The sequence below is a fragment of the Uloborus diversus genome, chromosome 10, assembly GCF_026930045.1.
Source record: "Uloborus diversus isolate 005 chromosome 10, Udiv.v.3.1, whole genome shotgun sequence".
In the NCBI taxonomy this organism is placed as follows: Eukaryota; Metazoa; Arthropoda; class Arachnida; order Araneae; family Uloboridae; genus Uloborus; species Uloborus diversus.
Window position 1 is genome coordinate 66,789,497 of NC_072740.1, and position 20,445 is coordinate 66,809,941.

At 33.9% G+C, this 20,445-nt stretch overlaps 1 protein-coding gene across 1 annotated transcript in view; it reads left to right on the forward strand.

Annotated features, from left to right (window-relative positions):
- LOC129231417 (gamma-aminobutyric acid receptor alpha-like) overlaps positions 1-20,445 on the forward strand; it is a gene marked incomplete in the record, with an annotated part of 271,263 nt that overhangs the window by 166,099 nt on the left and 84,719 nt on the right. Inside the window, 1 exon segment of the mRNA XM_054865726.1 lies at positions 10,434-10,541. Within this exon segment, the coding sequence (XP_054721701.1) occupies positions 10,465-10,541 (77 nt within the window).

A 20,445-nucleotide genomic window follows, 5' to 3' on the forward strand; every position in this document is an offset into this window, starting at 1 on the left:
CGATAAACAGTAGTATAAAATCATTATTGTTTTTTAAAATTAACACATCCAAAAAGGGCAAATAAGTATTGTTTCGAATTTCAGCAGTAAACTTAATAATAGAATCAACAGAGTCAATTAAATCGATAATATGCGGAACAGTGTCAGCTGTGCCGTCCAAAGGGGATAAAAGTGTCGTCAACATATCTGAGCCAGAGTAGAAAATCAAATAATTTTAAAAAATGTTGTTAAAAATAATCCACACAGATTTCACTGAGGATAGGGCTCAAGGGGTTACCCATAGCGAGGCCATCAAACCAACAAACTACCAAGAAACTGATGGCCTCGCTATGGGTAACAATCTTCATGCTGTTCAACTTGACGTTTATACACTATTCAGCCAGAGATAAATTTTCTTTATTTTAAAGATCGCGTAAGACATTAGGTTCAAAACACTAACAGAACCACGTTAGATGTCACAATAATGAAAAAGGTTCTCCATCGAGACCTGGTTAAAACACTATTTTTCACTAAAGATACCGACTCTGACTATGCAACATGCGATGCTTCTAACATATTTCAAAAACGATTTTTACAAAGAAAAAATAATCAGACATGGGGGTTCATAGAAGAAAGTTGATAACCTGGTTTTACGACGAAAAATAAGTGAAAAATGGCAAAACATACCCTAGTAAAAATATCGGTTTTGATGATCTTTTGAATATCTTAGGGGGGAGTACTCTCATGAGTTTCCCTACTTGATCTAAATGATGCTTCTAAACTTTACACCTCTCTATCTCTTCAGGAGAATGTTTTAATGGTTAATATAAAGCTCTCTTCCCCCACAAATAAAAAGAATAGCTATGAAACTCAAAAATTGAAGCAAGAGGAGGGGGAGGCTCTATTTACAAAAGTGGGACATGATAGGGGGAGGCAGTGTTCATATTTGGATTTAGGGAGATCATTGTACGTAAGAATCAGCCAAAATGGTCCATAAGCATTTTAAAAGGGTTTTTTTTTTTTTCTTTTGCCGCCCAGTGTGCTTTCTGAGACTGATTTCATACCATCTTGACTGATGGACCGAAACCAACATCGTCTTTTTAATAACAGGCTTTTTAACGCCTCTGGAAGTGCAGACTTAAATGCCTATCGATAATCAAAGTATTTTTCTCAATAGGCCTTCCACTTCGTAACATATGGACCACCCCCAAAAGGGACCATTTGAAAAAGTAGGACCAAAACTTAGAGCTAGGAGAGGAAAAAAAAGGATGCTCGCAATCCTAACTGATACTCTGACTTAAGAAGCGCTCAGACAAGAGCAATTTAAAACTAAAAAGAAAAAAAAAATAGAATGGCAGAACAAAACAAAAAGGAGAAATTACTTTAAAATTTGCAAGTTTCTATTGAAGCAGAACTAGAAGACAGAAAAGAAAAAAAAATATGAAACCAAAACCTGCTATAGGGAAAAGGTTAGTGCACTCTCTCAAAAGGAAATTAGTGAAAGATTCTGATGACGAAGTAGATAATTGTGTGTGCATCTATTGTTTGAAAGTACACAACCAATTCAAAAAAGGATAAGACTGAGTTCAATGTCTTAGATGTCCAAACGGGATCTCATGACACGTATGCGAAAGAAAATACTTCACTTTTCTTGGTAAAATCTAACAGTGATGATGAAGATGACTAAAAAGTTTCTGTTTTTAATTTTCAACAGTGTTTTAAGATAAATAAAACATTTAAATTTGGTGAAATATCTATCTCACTTGCTCCTTGGTATCACTTTTAATGTGCGTAAACGTGCGTCACTCGATGCGTAAACTTAAAATCAAAAAATCAAAAGTCATTTTTTAACGGTTGAAAATAAGGGCTGAGCAACAACTGAATATACAAGTTTTGACTTCCTTAACTGCTTCATAAAACCACAATGTCTAAAATTTCCTAAGTTAAAACATAAAAATTCGTAAATTCATCGCTAAAATCCGCGAAAACGTGCCCCTCACTACCCTATATATATTTTCGTAGTTCCTAAACAAATGTTTCTGCTCATTGGGTGTGTAAACATACTTTTTGGAACTCCTTCGTATATAAATTGAAATGGAAAAAATATATCGTTGAGTAAAATGTTATCTTAATGATTTTTTTTCTTTTTCATTTAAAAAAAAGTTTGTTACTTGTTATGGTTTTATTTTTTAAGCTTAAAGTTTGCAGTGTTCTTAAATTTATCGGTAGAGTAACATTCGTTACAATTGCTGTGTTGGTCCTAGATGTTTCTGCTTTGCATGAAGAAAGTTAATTTCCAAATTAATATGTATGATACATAGAAATGTTACATTTATAAGTAATATTTTACTTATAAAACAAAGGAAAAACTATTTCTGCACCAGTAAGCAAGTGAATAGTACTGTTTTCAATTTCAAATACAGTTGTTAAATATTAACTGAAATTAACCGAGTAATTAAGAAACAAATATTGTACTAAATTATTATTGATTTATTTATGCTACGATATTCCTTTATGGTTTATCTAATGGTAAATTCTGGCACTCAAAAAATATTGAATATTCATTTAAAATATTTCAACAAGATCTTTTACTAAAGGTATTAAATGCAATATTTGCTGTATTACATCCTTAAATAAATTTCACAACTAGAAGCATCTAGCTAGAGCACTAGAAGCATCATATATAGTGTATAACTTCACACATTCATTGTTTTTCGCAGCTCTTTCATGCACTTTTTGTTCCATCGATTATTGAAGTTACCTAACACCAAGAATTTTCGTAAATAATTATCGATAAAACCACCATCCTAATTACATGTGCAAGTAGCAACAAATTATTCCTAACATAGCATAGCATGCAATTTTAATTATGAAAGAATGTCAGTACATAAATGTGTATAATTAAATTAGTTTCAATGCCTTCCTTGAGTTTAGCATCATTTTCTGGAAAAAAATATTATAGTGAAACATACTAAATATACTGAAGACAGATTTAATTCATTTATGGGACACTGTTCAAGTTGATGAAATTGTTTGCGTATGTGCATTCATTACGTTTAAGGATAATTACTGAGAGTTTCTTCCGAAATAATGATGTCGATTTAATTGATGCAAGTGTTGAAACATTGAGGAATTTTCTTGTAGACAGCAAGTTTTCTTGAACTATTGCACATGCTGTTGCATTAATTTCTGTCAATTTGGTTTGACTTATTAATGGTTTCTGCATTCAAAAAAGATTATTAATTTGCAAATTTTAGGAAAGTTTGCTCTAATAATAATTATAAAGTCTCTTATAATGATGATTACCACTATTCACGCTGGCATGTAAAACATAGCGATTGTTTAAAGTTAAATGAGTTTGTTATCCATATTGGCGTTACGGTATATGTATTCTTTTTTAAAAAATGACTTTGGAAAACGATAAAGAACTTCTATATTGGACTGCTATCTATATTGGACCTTACTCATAAAAAGTTTCAAAAAACTTTGTGCCACATTTATTAATGAAAACACAAAACTTTAGGTATGCAATGTCCTAAGATGGAGTTTCATCTGTCTTCGAATTGTCTTCCGACGTAATTTGTGTTTAACACTTCTAAAATCTTATTTCAAGTACTTTTAACTTGTTGATAACTTTACGACTTGTGACCTGAAGTAAGTGTTATTATAGCAGGGTCAGTCAATAAGTAAGTTGCGCTGCTCAAGAAAATGAACCATTACATAAATTTTTTGAACAACTTTATTGGTATCTTAAAAGTGCATTATTTTTTTTAAAACACAGTTACCTCCTTTTTTAAACCATTTTTCGGTTCCTGGTACAAGATTTCCGATGCCTCTTATCAAATATCGTCCGATGCCCGATAACTATCTTTGAGTTGTAGCTTTAACCTCATCATCCAAGAGGTATTGCCGTTTTAAAAGTTAATCTTTCATGGGACCAAAAACATAAAAGTCACAAGGTGAAATGTCTGGGCTGTAAGAAGGTTGAAACCACGCATGAATTGTCACAGTAGATGGTCTTCTCTCAAGCTCAGCGTCCTCAATATTTGTACGTCCGTTCATGTTGCTCCATTTCGCGATAGCTTGCCGCAACATTGCATTTTCACCATACACTTCATGCAACTGCCCATACATTTCTCTCAGTGCAGTTGCATCTTTTTGCTCACAAGAACGAACCACTGCACACATTTCCAATTTGGACGCTACTTGCAGTTGTTGAGACATGTTTGCAACTAATTATCAGAAAAACTAAACTTGCCCCGAGGAAGCCGCTACGTCTTTACTAATAATAAAGCTGAAAGTCTCTCTGTCCAGATCTCTCTCTGCCTGTTAGGATCTCTCTCTGTCTGTTAGGATCTCTGTGATGCACATAGCGCCTATACCGTTCGGCCGATTTTCATGAAATTTGGCACAAAGTTAGTTTGTAGCATGGGGATGTGCTCCTCGAAGCGATTTTTCAAAAGCTCGATGTGGTTATTTTTCTTTCTAATTTTAAGAACATTTCTCGAGCAAAATTATCATAAAATGGACGATTAAATTATGAAATTATCATAGCATGGAACCGTAACATGGGCACAAGCCAATTGGCGAGAAAATTCATCATACATTATTTGTAAATATACAGGCGAACCAAAAGATCTTTTAATTTTCTATTACGGGTAAAGCCGTGCGGTTATCACTAGTTGCATAATAAAAGGACATATCTGAAGTGCTGTGTCATCAAAATAATCTTAGACGGAACATATTTACGAAGAAGTGCAACTAAATTTCTGACCTACGTAGAATGAGCTGTATTTAAAAGGTAATACAGTATTGTATTTACGTGCGAGATTATGAAATTTGTTTTCAGGGTCTAATCAGGAGAAAAAAAATAGCATGTTTTTCATTATTGGACCGAAAAATATGCTAACAGTATGAAGCAGAAAACTTCCCACACCTTAAGAATAATTTACTTTATTTTTAAGCATTTTTACGTTGAAAAAATGTTATAATTTGCCCCGATAACTTATTTATGCGTCATTTCGACTGAAACACTGTATAAGTATAACGTCATTTATTGGCACTTAAAAACATATATTTTGATTTATTTTCAATTTGGTTAAATCATAAATCTTTACTGGCTATCTCTGGCGTAAAATATAGAAATTGAATAACTTAGAGAAACGATTGTTTAGGATTTTAATTATAAATCAGCCTCTTCCGGTTTCTGGTTATACAACGGTTTACTACGTTGCTGCTAACCAAAATACCAGTTGGTATTTTGGTTCGCAGCAACGTTAATAAAATAATGCTTTATGCTGGCGAATATTCCAGCACCATGTCATCTTTTTGGACTAGATTTTGTTCGCGAATAAAATAACCGCTGATGTAATTAATCAGTTTGTCTGAAAGGGTATCACAACTTCGGTGTATTGAAATTTTTCTTGATTAAAAGTAAGTTGATATGAATTATAATGGGAGTGGTTTAACTCGTTTAATGCTTATGGCAGATAATTAGCAGTTTATTTTGAAATACAGAACGTATTTTTCAAAATAATAACTTTTTGCTGTGATAGCGATAAACTTCTTCTGCAAACCATTGATAAGCATGAAATTGGGTCAATAACGCCATGAATCTCCGTGCGCTGAATATGTAACCAAATATTCCTATTAGTTTGTTTAAATCAAAGACATTATTTATATGTTAAATATATGACTTTAATAATGTTAATCTTCTTGACACATCGCGAAATTCTGCACCGATATTTGCAGATCAATTCTATAAAATGAATCCAACTCCTACTTCACGAAAATACTGTTTCCAAATCTTCTGTGTTTGATCTAGAGAAAGTTCTAGACAGTAGTTTGGGGAAAGAAAGATCAAAGGAAATATGTGAAGTGTCCCAACCTACGAAAAGAAGATGCTACCCTCAGCATTCAGAGAAGGGCAAAATCAAGCACGTTCCATCTTATCCTAAGATGATTCCTTGGGTGGGGCAGAGAATCTTTGAATAGGCAGAGTTCGGCCAAGTATTGACGAATAGTGAGAGTATGGGGAAAAACTCAATCTACGGAACAATGAAAGCATCTTTTTTCTCTCTTCTTTCGATTATGTGAAAAAAATAGTCGATAGCTTTCACGCTTTATTGGGCGCTAGTTGATCACAACCTTTGTTTTGAGCGAAGTGTCTTAACTACTTTAGCGATGGTCTTTTTCATTTAAAAGTAAAATATTTTAGTGAAAAGAATTAATTAAAGTATGAGGGAAAATTTGAATGACTATTTTGAAACAAATTAGAAAGAAAAAGGTGTGTATTATTTATTATGAGTAGTAAAGAAAAGCACCGAATGTGAGGTTTCTTTGTTTTTGGCCACCTGGAATTATCATGATTAAAATGAAAAAAATAATGTTGAACATGAACGAAAATTTAGATTCCTAGGAATAAGATTAAATGCGTTAAAATGTTTAAATAAGAAATATATCCTTTTAAAATTATTTTATTTTTACACGGAATGTATTCTTTTATTGGGTACAAGAAAAATTACGCTTGAAAACAACTGTTTGTATTGTTAGTCGGAAAAACTAGCATTTGCTCCAACTGCAATTACTGAAACTTCAAACAAGCAAGAGGTAAATAAATAAATAAATAAATAAACATACACACACACACAAACACACATATATATATTATAGATATGATTAAATATTTCACATTAACACGAAGTTCGTAATACATCAAAGAATACTTTTTTAACGTTCTAAATTGGCGATAAAATTCTTATATTCAAACGTAAGAAGATCTTTTAAGATACTTATCTAGCTCGAAGTATATAAAGTCAATGTCTTTAACTGAAGCGAGTTTGTAAGCGTGCTTTTTAGAACTCTGATACATAAAAATAGAAAACAAAATAGAGCGAGTTTCCGTTTTGAGACCTATAAAAAAGACTCTAAAGAAAAGTTCCCTATTGTGCAGAGTCCAGTTTCCACCATCCAAACATAAATATTTATGGTACCAAAGGAAATTTTAATGTGAACGATGGCCATTAATCACGAAGTTCAAAAACGATTTTTTTCGATGAAAGGTTTTTTTAAATGATAACAAAATAACTGCCTAACTTTATGGATTGTAGGATTTTTTTTCTGGACTTATTAAAACTTTGTTTTTTGGTTTAAAGGTGCAAATTTTCTGACCATGAAAATTTCTATCACAGGGAAAAATGTAGACGAAACGTGTTTAAGTTTCAAGAAAGATTATTCGATAAAAACAAATTTGGAAGTTTAGTTTAATGTATATAACAGTGCAGTTTAAGTCCAATGTTTTCAAGAATGGATAGCTCTGCTGTGAAAAAAATTCAGTAATTATGGAAACGGTTTTTGAAATTCATTGTGTTACTTTTGTTTTTATATATTTTGTTATTTTGTGAGAGTTTCGCTCAGTGAATTCATATTTATTAAAATACATTGTTACTTTTGTAAAATTTAATGTTTTGTTGTGGAGTAGTTCCGTTCATTCTCAAATAAAGTTCGTTTTGGATTTTCAGTCTTAATTGAAATAGTATTTGGTTTTTATTAGAAAAAATTCAGATCTGCAGATTTAAGAAAAATAACTCGTTAATTTCACTGTAATACATGTATGTTGACTTATTAGGATGTTCTATCGTTCTTTTCTTGAAATGTAGACAGCTACAACTCCTTTCTTATACCATGGAATGTTGTTTGGAGATGTCTTGTTCTTGTATATCATGAAATACAATATTTTTCTTTATACATATCAATGTAGTATGAAATACCGGCAAAGAGTAGAACTGTTGTCTTGCACAGAGGTTTTCAATTATGATCAATCTGTAGTTTCAGCAAATCGACTCATGTAATGAAGGAAACCAGATAAAAAAACTCAGGTCTGGGCTTAAATAGTGTTTTTGCACCAGATAAAGATCATGAAAAAAAAAAAAAAGATTTTGGAGCATTGACAATGACGAAATGTTTTACATGAAATGAACTTGTCTTTTTTTTTTGGTAGGTTCTCTGAATTAAGAGAAATTTATGAACCACAGATGGAGCAAAAATGCTTAAATATTTTGGTTTACGTTGTTTTTAAAAACCGACTTAGCCAAGTCATAATAATTCTCCACTCATCACTATTTATATCGTATCATTGGAAATGAGCAGATGATTTTTGTTATTGAGCAATATTACCTTGGATTGCCAAATTATTCTAATGCAGCAGTTAAAAGAACAACATTTTAATGTTTGTGAATGTCAATATACTTGTCAACACTATATTGAAAATGTAAAACACAGCAAATACTTTTATTAGCTGCAGCAGCATAATTTTTTACGCTAGTGGTTATTTTCTCACAATTTCGCTTATCAGAAAATGGTAGAGAATGCTTCACGTTATTGTGATAACATTTCTCATCCCAATGTGAGTACCCTTTATTTCTGCCTTTTTTAAATGTATATTCACTTCTGATTGTTTGTAAAGTTTTAATGAAATTATTTCCATAGATGCCGGAATGCTAATTTGTCATACTAATTTTTGTTCAACAAATATTACACATGATTTGATTTACATAAAAAAAACCCAGCACATTGAGAATTGTGTCTTAAAATTATATCTTTTTTTTTCTAATTTCTAATACTAAATGCTTCGTGACTTCTCAATTTTAGAAGGGCTACATCTCGCCCGTTTGCACGTTTTTGTTTTTATCCATGCATAGTTTTTAGAACATGATTTAAAACTTGTTTTTTCCAGTTATCGGAAGAGTTGGTATAACGATATTAGTGCATTAAAGGAATATACAAAATATTATGGTTAGCATATCTACATCAGCATCTGTTACTAGTTCCACTATCGTTGTATAATTATCTTACCACCGAAAAAACGTTCACGAACCGCCTCTTTTAATACTACCATATACAGCTTCTGCCAAATAAACAGTTTAAAAATGTTTTTATAGAAAATACTTTTTATCTGCGTATGACCACTTGAAATTTAGTCATATCCCCTTACGTTGACAGTATAAATCTACTGCGAGTAACCTACAATCGAAATTGGTAGTACTGCGGATAACAAAAAGCGCGAATAACCCGCTGAAAGGTTTAAAATGAGGAGTAAATTAGATAAAAATTTTATTTTGCATAGAAATGATTGTATTGTGATACCTTGAAAATAGGTACGGTATTAAAATGTATTGCTAGTGTATGCAATGGCTTTTAAAGATCAATAACACTCTCATACATTTGAACTATAGCTGAAACAAAAACATTGTATGCAAAAAATGCACGTAAAAACTAAAAAATGCTCACTCATTATTGCAAGCGGATTATACACATACTCGAGCAAAGCATGCAAACGGATTAACTGCAACAGACCAAACTAGGTTACACCAAAGACGTAAAGGGGAGAGGATGAGACTGCTTTCATGACTAGTCTGCGGGTCACTCGCGCTCTATCTAAAAATCAGTAATAAGTAGTGTAGATCTGAAGCAGTAACTAGTGTTGATCTGACGCAGAAACTAGTGTAGATCTGAAGCAGAAACTAGTGTAGATCTAAAGTAATAACTAGTGTAGATCTGATGCAGGACCAGTGTGGATCTAGATCTAAAAATCGGGTTTCAACATGTTATAAATATGCCTCAGTTGATGAAAAAGTTGTGACGTAATGCTTGGTTTCTGCTAAAAACATAAGAGTGCAAGACGAAAAAAAGGACGATACTTTCAAGACGATGGAGTCCATAAATAACCAGTTCCTACATTTGAGCAGTTTTTTTTAATTGTAAAGTCTCTTAAAAAGAAAACAATCCCTTAATAAAGTTTGGAAAACTTTACCGGTCTGATCTGTTTGGTAGGTAATTGCAATACTTAAGTGTAATGTATTCATTTAAAATGATTTTTAAATGGTTATGCAAAAATAAATAAAAAAATAAAACTGAGAGTTGTTCGCTTTTTAAAAGAGACTGATAACGTAAATGTAGAGAAATTACTTTTTTGAATTAAATAATTTTTTCGTAGACTGACTTAAGGGATTTGGAACGATGAAAAGTTAGAATTATTTTTATTTTAGTAAATCAATTGATCTTAAGAACACTGAAAGTTGTCACATGTGCTCAAACTTTGAATTTTTGGGCAAAACTATGTATTTATACAATGTTGGGTCCAACATTTACCAGCAAGAAAATAAATCCATGAAAACATCGTAGTTTTTAAATTTGCGTTTTTCAACAAAAACAAACTTCGTAGTCAATGTTTGAAAAGGACATATCATAGTCGTAAGACACAAGGAAGTTCGTGATAAGCAGATTTTTTTTATTATAACGAGCTGTCTATAATAATAACATTTAAATTACTAATGAAAAAAAAATGCTACACTTCATTTTCCAATCTAAAATTTTGCAGTTTTTATTGCATATATAAATGTTTGTGGTGTGCTTCTCATATAAAAATGATAAAATTTGACCTTCCCTTTTTTTAGGATCAAAATGTTAGCTGATTCTGTCTAGGGAATGCTAGGCTATCTGCTTCCCACAAGGTCCTTGCTGCTGATTGTTGGCTGGATATTTCAATATCGTATATCAGGAGGGTAATATTTTATTAAATATGTTACTTAAATGTTAATTGTGTAACTTGAATTTTATTTATTTATTTATTATTGTTTTAATTTCACCTGACTTTAAATAAGCTGTACAATATGGTTAAGTTTAACATGCCTCAGCAACCAATATATATACAGGGTGGTCCCGAATTCATGGTACAAACTTTAATGGTAGGTACAGGACATTGTAACAAGGATTTATTGTATAGGAATGTATAGTTGCAAGTGACGTGGTTAGGCGTAAACAGGGAAATAACGGCCGAAAGGAAAAACAAAGATTTTATTGAAATCGTTGTTGAAAAGTGTCATGTTTACAGTAAGTGTTCAAAATTGCGTCCACCATTAGCGATACATGCTTGACAGCGTTGGTGCAGCGATTGGCGTACACATTCAAAGATGCCTGGTATTTCACGCACACCTGCAGCAGCTACAACAGGGGAAATAACGGCCGAAAGGAAAAACAAAGGTTTTATTGAAATCGTTGTTGACAAGTGTCATGTTTACAGTAAGTGTTCAAAATTGCGTCCACCATTAGCGATACATGCTTGACAGCGTTGGTGCAGCGACTGGCGTACACATTCAAAGATGCCTGGTATTTCACGCACACCTGCAGCAGCTACAGATATGCGAGCGACGAGATCCTCATCTGAGTCAACTGGAGTCTCATAAACAAGACTCTTTAGATGTCCCCATAAAAAGTAATCGAGGCTCGAGAAATCGGGAGATCGGGGTGGCCAAGGGACTGGTCCACCACACCCAATCCATCTAGCACCAAACGTGGCATTCAGGTAATTCCGTACATCAATGCTGAAGTGTGCTGGCGCCCCATCGTGCTGAAACCACATGCGGTTACGAATGGCGATCGGAACATCATGCAGCAGTTGTGGTAACACTTCTTGCAGAAAAATAAGATAGCTTCCGCCACTGAGTCGCGTGGGTAGTAAGTATGGGCCAATCAAAAAGTCGTTCACAATACCAGCCCACACATTAATAATGAAACGTTGTTGAAACGCATGTGAGCGCGTTGCATGTGTATTATCGGTTGCCTACACATGGGAATTGTGCGCATTAAAGACACCCTCGCGTGAAAATGTCGCTTCATCTGTAAATAGCACGTGATCTACGAAATCCGGCTGCAACGCACATTGCTGCAACACGCACTGGCAGAAGTTCACGCGAAGAGGATAATCTGCCGGATTCAATGCTTGTACTTTCTGAAAAGGGAAGGGGTGTAAGCGATTTTCCTTTAACACTCTGCATACAGTCTGACGACTCACACCTACGTCACGCGCAACAGTTCTTGTGCTTGACTCGGGTCTATCAGCCACAATGTTCAAGATGCTTTCTTCCAGCCTTGGAGTGCGTACAGCTCTTAATCGACCAGCGTCATGTCTGTTGACGTCGAACGCACCTGTTTCACAAAGTTGACGATGTAACCGTTGAAAAATTCTATGATCCGGCATTCGTCGATTAGGATACTCCACGCGATACATTTGCAACGCAGCTCTGGCGTTACCATTTGCATGGCCGTACATGTAATGCATGTCTGCTTTTTCTGCTTACGTAAAGTCACCCATCGACTACGGCAGAACAATTGTGAATGGCGCTTTTCCCTACTGCGCACTGCGAGGCATCATGTTCAACGGCGGCTAGAGATCTACTGTCCTCTACCGGCAGTGATACCAACCGATCACTCCATTTCTCTTTCCTTTTATTTCCCCTGTAGACGCCTTACCGCGTCACTTGCGACTATACATTCCTATACAATAAATCCTTGTTACAATGTCATGTACCTACCATTAAAGTTTGTACCATGAATTCGGGACCACAATGTATACAGGTAGTTATCAAAATAATGGAAAAACTTTTTGGAAAAAAATTTTGGGAATCGCTACTCTGTAGTAAATGTTCTGTTTATAAAGGTGCCCTTCTAACTGTTATCACTCACACTGGTGAATCCAGATGATGATTGAGTTCTGTGATCACTTTTGTTGCTGTTGTTCGCTTTTTGGACATTACAATCCACTTCAATACCCGTCGGTTTCTTTTTCGGAGCTTCTCTTTCCGTCCACTATTTTGCTTTGCCGAGCTTGTCTTATCACGCTGTGTGTATGCTGTCATTACTTTAGATACTGTACCTCTAGAAATATCAAAAAATTGAGGTGTTTCAGATACACTTACTCCAGCTATCGCGTTTCAACATTTTGGCCTCTTTTCAAGTTTGAGAGGTTGGACAATTCACGCTTGTGAAAAAAATCCATATAACTTCCAGAACTTCCGTTAAACCACCATATACTACCAGAATATATACATTGCTATTTATGAAAAAAAAAAAAAAAACAGATATCTAGTTTTATTCTTTATTGCTTACGAAGCGCATACAAAAATTTCACTTTTATTCACAGGTGTTTCCACTATTTTGATAACTACCTGTATATAAATAAAAATAAATAAATAATTGACTACATACATTCAAATATTTTAAAGAAAAAATGAAAGAAAAAAGATTTTAAACGAAAAATACTAAATTAAAGGTCATATGCACCTTTGATACCATTTGAAAACAATATGGAGATTTTGTAGATTTTAAATTTTGCAAACCTTCACCTCTATGATTTATATGTAAAACGTTCAGCATCATATTGAGAGTAATCAACAATTTTCCTTTTTTTTAAAAAGAACTGTCAAAGTTATCATTTTTGTAGGACTCCTTGAGTTTTATTTAAAACTTGTCGTACCCGCACGGCTGTGTTTGTGTTATAGAGCTTAAAAAAGCTCTTTAAGTATATGTAAATTTCCCTTTTCACTCTGAAATAGAAATATATATTCTGTTTCGTTAATTAAAATGTTCACAAATAATTTTAATTTAGCTCAAAAAACATTCCATGAAGTTATAAAAAAATTCTGCTACAATGACGTCTGCCGCCTCCGTCAAAACCTTCTCATTCAAAGAAAAAAAGCTATAAAATATTCAAAACCAAAGTAGCTTAGCGTTTAATGTTAAATAATAAGATAACTTGTTTATTATCCAATCTAAAATAAATTGCCGATAAGGAAAAAAAAGAAAGAAATAAAGCATATCCCTAAGTTTGGATTTATCATGGAAACACCAACCATGATGTTGCTTGTGTTTGATGGTTAAATAAACACTGGGTTTGAAAGTTTATTATAAGTACAGAAACATATTAGGAAGTCACGCTTTAGGTTGAATTGCGATAGAAAAAGAGACATAGACTATATTTTAAGTAAAGAAATTCAAAAAAATGCGTAGGAAAGAGTAATAATGAATGGAATATACAGGTAGTTATCAAAATAATTGAAACACTCTGTGACAAATATGTTGGGAATGACTACTCTGCTGTAAATGTTCGGTAAATAAAGGTGTCTTCTGACTGCAATCGCTCACACTGGTGAATCCAGATGGTGATTGAGTTCTGTGGTCACCTTTGCTGCTGTTGTTTGCTTTTTATACATTACAATCCGCTTCAATACCCCTGGGTTTCTTTCCCTGAGCTTCTCTTTCCGTCCACTATTTTACTTTGCCGAACTTGTCGTACCGCGTTGTGTGTATGCTGTCATGACTTCAGATACTAGATATACCTCTAGAAACACCAAAAAGTTGAGATATTTCAGTTGCACTTGCTCCAGTTAGACGCGCTCCAACAATTTGGCCTCTTTTAAAGTTTGAGAGGTCCGACATTTCACGTTATTGAAAAAAATCCAAGTCTTCCAGAACTTCAATTAGGTCACCCTGTACAACCAGAATATGTACATTGCTATTTATAAAAAAGAAAAACAGATACCTAATTTTGTTCTTCATTACTTACGAAGAACATTCAAAAATGTAACTTTTATTCATAGGTGTTTCTATGTTATTTTGATAACTATCTGTATTTTCTTTTATTTTATTTATATGCATTTTTTTGTTTCATTTTCTCTACTGATTATAAATGTTTTTAATTGTTTGGAATAATTTTATTATATCTTTAGCAACATGTAAAAAAATCTAAAATTGAAAGAAAAAGACCACCCTTTAATGAACAGTAATTATTATAAAAAAACAAACAAACAAACAAACAAACAAAAAACAAAGCTACAGAAGTATAGCACACCAGGGTGCCTCATTTTGCACTTAGTTTTTCTCCTGGGGCGAAATGCAAAACCTACCAATAGTAGCTAGTCCCATGGATGTTGCAGAAGTATTTTTTTTCGACTGAAATAATGTCCCATGTGAGAAGTATGGCCTCAAAATATCAAAATTTTGAGCAAAAACACTAAATTGTTGCTTTTCTACTCTTATTGTGAGTAAAAACTTTTGTTTTCGCGTTAGAGATGTCAACTGTAGTTTTTTGTTTGTTGTTTAAACTTCAAAAGGTTAGTTAAATATTTTTGGTGGTGACAAAATTTCCTCCTTTTATCCTTGAACTGAAAAGTAAATTTAGTACAATAAGCAGATTTTCTAGATTTTTGAAATAAAAATTTTCATTCGCTTTATGCTAGTATTGTAAGTGTAAGCGCAGGTCTTATTTCATTGCAGCTTGTGAGCCTTCTTAATCCCCAATATCTCTAGCTAAAACAGCCCACTGCACCCCCCCCCCCCTTGGCCACCACAATTGGGCAAGAAGAAACGATAGGAACATGCGTCAACCTATACCCTAGGACCCCTCGTTTTGAACATATATTGTAAATTTGTGCATCCAAAAAAAAAAAAAAAAACTATACATGTAAGCATAGTTTATGTTAAACTCGGCAACTTAATCTTCCCCATATTTTGCAACGTCAACTTTACTTGTGTGTGAATTTTCATTTCTTGCAATAAAGGATAATCCGTGATACATCCACCTCATACAGAAAAAAAAGCACGATTATGGTTTAAATTTCACGAAAATGGGACACTTAACCAAAGGTTCTTGGATGTTTGTATCATACCAGTAATCAAGAAAATCCGAAGTCATAAAAATGACATCTCGGAAGCTAAACAATCATTTATTTTCAAACATACAGTGTATCTCCTGGCAGTGTCCCAAATTTGGATACATCACAAGCTATAAGGAAGAACTGGCTGCAGATAAACCCCTGCTTGTTTTGAAAGAGATATTTTTATAGGGCCTATGAATTAAAAAGTCCACGCATTTTCATTTCTATTTTGTCCTTTTTAGTATGCTTAGTATTTTTAACACTTTCTTTTAATGTATTCTTCTTATTTGCATGTTGTTACTTTTTGTGTTTGAGTAAGTTTTTAGAAACAGTTCATTTTATGTTCTTGATTGTTCCCTTTTTGTATTTCGTAGAACTTCCATTACTAAATGTTGAATAGTTGCTACTTTTTCGCACATTTGAAGACCGCAGTTAAAATATTATAATGGAAACCTTCCATTAACCATATTAGTTTACTTAAACCTAAAAGCGCTTGTATATTTGTTGGAGGGTTTTCTTATTAAATTTAATTTTTGACCTGAAAAATTATCGTTGTCAAGTGTTTAAGGTTGACAGAAGTTAAGACTACAGTTTTTGTGATGGAACCTACTTCGCTTCTGTAAATAAACGTATAAAGTTGGTGACACTTTCCTCTAAACTAAAAAGCAAACAAATTTAACCATGGGTGATTTTTAGTACAAAATATTTTTCTTCCCCTATTTTCTTTCTAATTTCTTAGACAATTTTCATAAATTTTGAACATTTATAAAGCAGAGTGGCTTATGGTAGCGTTTCAAGTTCTATCCTCGGGTCGGGCATGTCGGACTTAGCCGTTCATCCCTTCAGTGGGTTGAAAAAAGGAGTAGCCAGCGTGCTTGGGAGCTAATCTCTGGGTACTCCACGTTAGGCTAACCACCTAACCGGAACATCTGCATAGAACCCAAGAGCTCTTGGTCAGGAAGACTGAGATTGGCACAGCAGGCCTTGGCCCCCATGGGCTGTCTTGCCATTGGGTTTGGGTTGAACATTTATTTTATAACAGAAACGGTTTTAGAAAAAATCTTTGTTACATAAAACATTCAACATCCTTTTTATAGCTATGTGACTGAAACCTTAATATTTCTAAGAGTGATTAAGAAAAATTACCGCAGAATTTAAATACTACGTAAGATGTACTTTCACATATGATAATTTCCCAACATAAGTAAAATTGAATAGGACTGCAGCTGTCTTCAAAACAGAAATGTAAGGTAAAACACCAGTAGTGGCCCAGTGCTTCAGTAGTGGACACTTTAAGTTTACGTTTGTGCATTGAAGAAAGAAATGAATAATAATAATGTGCTTTTTTGTTGGTACTTCATGAAACTATCATAGCGAATCATTTTTATTAATTAGTTATTTGAATTTAAAGTAAGTACATTCTCCCATACTTCGGATGGGAGAATGTCAGATGGCCACAACTGAAATCTTTAGATTTTGGAGTAGCTACTGCTGGATCAAATTTGAGGTTTGAGAAAAAAATGATAAAAATTGAACAAATTGAAATTCTGGTTTTTTAGAAATTGGGAAGATTTAGAAAGCGCTGGACAATAAAACGCTCATTGAGTTTCAAGAGAGGCAATTAATTTTGTAGACCTACAGTTTAAAAATATACTTCTCAGTGGCGTAGCTAGGGAGGGGCGGAGGGGGGGGGGGGTCCGTTCCGGGCGGCAATTTTTTGGGGGTGGCAATTTCACTTTTGATGCAAAAAATTCAATGTATTTTCCCAATAAGGAAACCAAACTTTTCATCTATTACTGAAAGAAAAAAAAGGCCTTTGAATCGTAAAGTTTTGGTACGACTATGCTAATAAAATTACTCTAATACAAACATTTGCTTTTCTTGTGAACATCTCAGCTCTATTCTTTGTTTTTTCTCTCCCTTCGTCTGACTATACATACTGAGGGAAGCTGCAGTGTAAAATCAAAGTGCCTAAGTTTTTTTTTCACTCTAATTGTTTACTATTATAAGAGGAAGCAATAAATTTCACAGTATTTCGTTATATGATTTATCTACCACTTAATGTTAAGGAAATTCCTTGAAAACCACCTTGTTAAAAAAATAACTAAATAAATAAATAAAAGAAAGTGACAACAAGAGTAAGGGGAGAAAAGTATCAAATGGCGGGAAATTTACTGCTCAACTTCAAAATAACACTATCTATTTCGACAATTGCTTTGTTTGGTCCTTAATTACAAAATTTTCATTAAAACATAATAAATTTTATGTAAACTTTATAAAAGCACTTATTCACAACTCAAATAATATTTAATGTTCATATTACTGTTTTGTATCAACAATATTCCTTTACGCAATGATTTTCACATTTAGTCATTCATTGTAATGAAAAGTTTTTAATCAATAAAATGTCTAGGCAAAGCTTTTTACATTTACATCAAAAGTAACGATTTTCGATGCACACCTATAGTTCCCCCCCCCCTAAGAGCAAGGGGTGCACCCCGTAAATATCACGATGACCCCCCAAAAGCAACAGTCCCCTAAAATTGAGAAAAATACACATCAAAAGACCCCTCCCCCCCTAAAATTTTCAATGGCGCAGTCTGCGCTATGACATTTCCTAGATAGACAGGGCACCCCTGTTTACTTCTCATAAATTACAGTATGGTTGATCGAATGTATAGGGCTTCTGTATCTTGTCATCCTCTATCAGTAAAGAAGAGAATCATCCAAATTTGTTAATATAGCAGTTTCGGATCTTAGTTAAGTATTCCTCGTAACTTGGGAGGCAACTTTTGAGTTTGTCAACATTAAGTGGTTCATTCAAGCACGGATAAAAAAGGGAGTCATAACTCCTTTAGTCCTTTTGAGAAACCAAAGAGACCCTAAAATTGCGATTCTAAAGCTTCTAATTAGGAAAATGTCCATGGCGAAGCCCCTTCCTTTACACTCCTTCCAACTGTCGCTAAGCTTCAAATGCATTTTCAAGATTTCAATTTTGAAAAACTTCATGGAGAGAGCCACTTACTAGCCCTTCTCTCTTAACTTTACCAAACATAGCCTAAAATAGCATTTTGGGGTGCTCAATTTTCAACCCCTCCCCCCAGTCCCTTTGCAGTCTAACGTTTCCAAAGATAGCTTTAAAATGTTCTTTCAGGCCGGTGAATTCTGATCCCTTCCCCTATAATAAAAATGAAGACAACTTAAAATTGCGTTGTTAAAGTCTCAATAAATGTAGCATTTTTCGGGAAGAGCAACCGAACCTTCCTATCCCTTAACGTCACCGAACAGCCTAAAAATTCGATCTTAGACCTTCAATCTCAAAATATTTCTGTTTAAAACTTCAATATCAACAAATTCCTCAGAGCAGTCGAATTCTGACCTACCTGACCTTTCCTGTAACGTGATTAAAGATAGTGTAAAATGTGTGTTTTGGACATCAACTTTAAGAACCCCATATCACCCAATATCTTCAAAAATCGCATAAAGATGGGGTTTTTGAAGCTTCAACTTCAGAAAAATGCTAAGGAAGAGGCTCCAAATGTCTACGCAGTCACCAAACGTCACAAGCTGGCTCAAAATTTCGTTTTTAGAAATTTCTGAAGAAAGTCCGCAAAGCCTTTTCTCCTCCCCCCCCCAATGATGAAGCGGTTAAAATGAACAATAATTTCTAGAAAGATTTCGGGTGGGAATCCCCCATCTGATCTCTCTGTCATAACGTTGTCTGTCAAACAACGGTTAAAACCGCGTTTTTAAGATTTCATTTGCAAAACGTTTGCAGGGTAGACGGAAGAGCCATCTGACTCCCCAACCAGGGGCGAATCCAGAAAGTTTTGTCAGTTTGTCAGAGGGATAATTTTTCAATGGCCAACATTATCCCTCATACGTAAAAAAAGTATCAGTTAAGCAAGAATGCCGACAAAGGGGATGGCGCACACCCTCATGCTTCGGAGACCCCACCCCCCCCCAAGATGAGATCAAGATCCTTTCCCATTATATATATATATATATATATATATATATATATATATATATATATATATATATATATATATATATATATAGCAATATAAAATTCAATAAGAAAGAACAAAAATTTAAAAGAACGAAAATTTGAAAAAATCCTCATCAGGGGGTCACTCTTCAAATGTAGGGAAAAAACTATGAGATGTTTCGTGAGTGCTGCTGGCGAAATTGCCTTAAAAATGCCATAGCACTAATCCCTTTGTCCAGGTTACAAATACAGTATATGATAGTGTTTCTTATATATATATATGCATCCCCCTCCGCCAAATTTTTCAATGGCGCAACCTGCGCCATGGATCAAATTTTCATCAAAATTCATATTTCTGCAGGCAAACATGCTGGTCATGTTACCTTAAGTTTGAATATATGACATTACAGCTATAAAATAATTAGAAAAAACACACACAACACACGCACGCGACATGTGGTTTGGTGTAAGAGTACTCTGAAAAACGTTAAGCTCATTAGGGATGATTGTTCTTTTGAAAATGAACAAAGAACTCAAAATAGCGATAGCCCCAGTCAATCCCTTGAATTATGACGTGCTGAGAAGAAATATATTAGAGAAGCAAACAAAGCAAGATGTACATTGATTCTATGTGCATTTACTATTTTTAGCTAAATAATAATAATTTTGAAATTCATGTCACAGGGGAGGGGGGGGGGTCAGCTGACCCTTTGACCCTCCCCCCTGAATCTGCCCTTATTCCCAACAGCTTTAGAAACATTCAGCCACTATCTAATCCCACTAAACGATCAAGATCCTTTCCCATTATATATGTATGTATATATATATATATATATATATATATATATATATATATATATAATGGGAAAGGATCCAAAACCGTTGCCAAAAACGTTGTTCAAAAACGGCCTACGATTGCGTTTTTGAACTTCGGCAACGAAAAATTTCCAGATAGCTCCCCAAAAGTTCCCTACTATCCTTAGC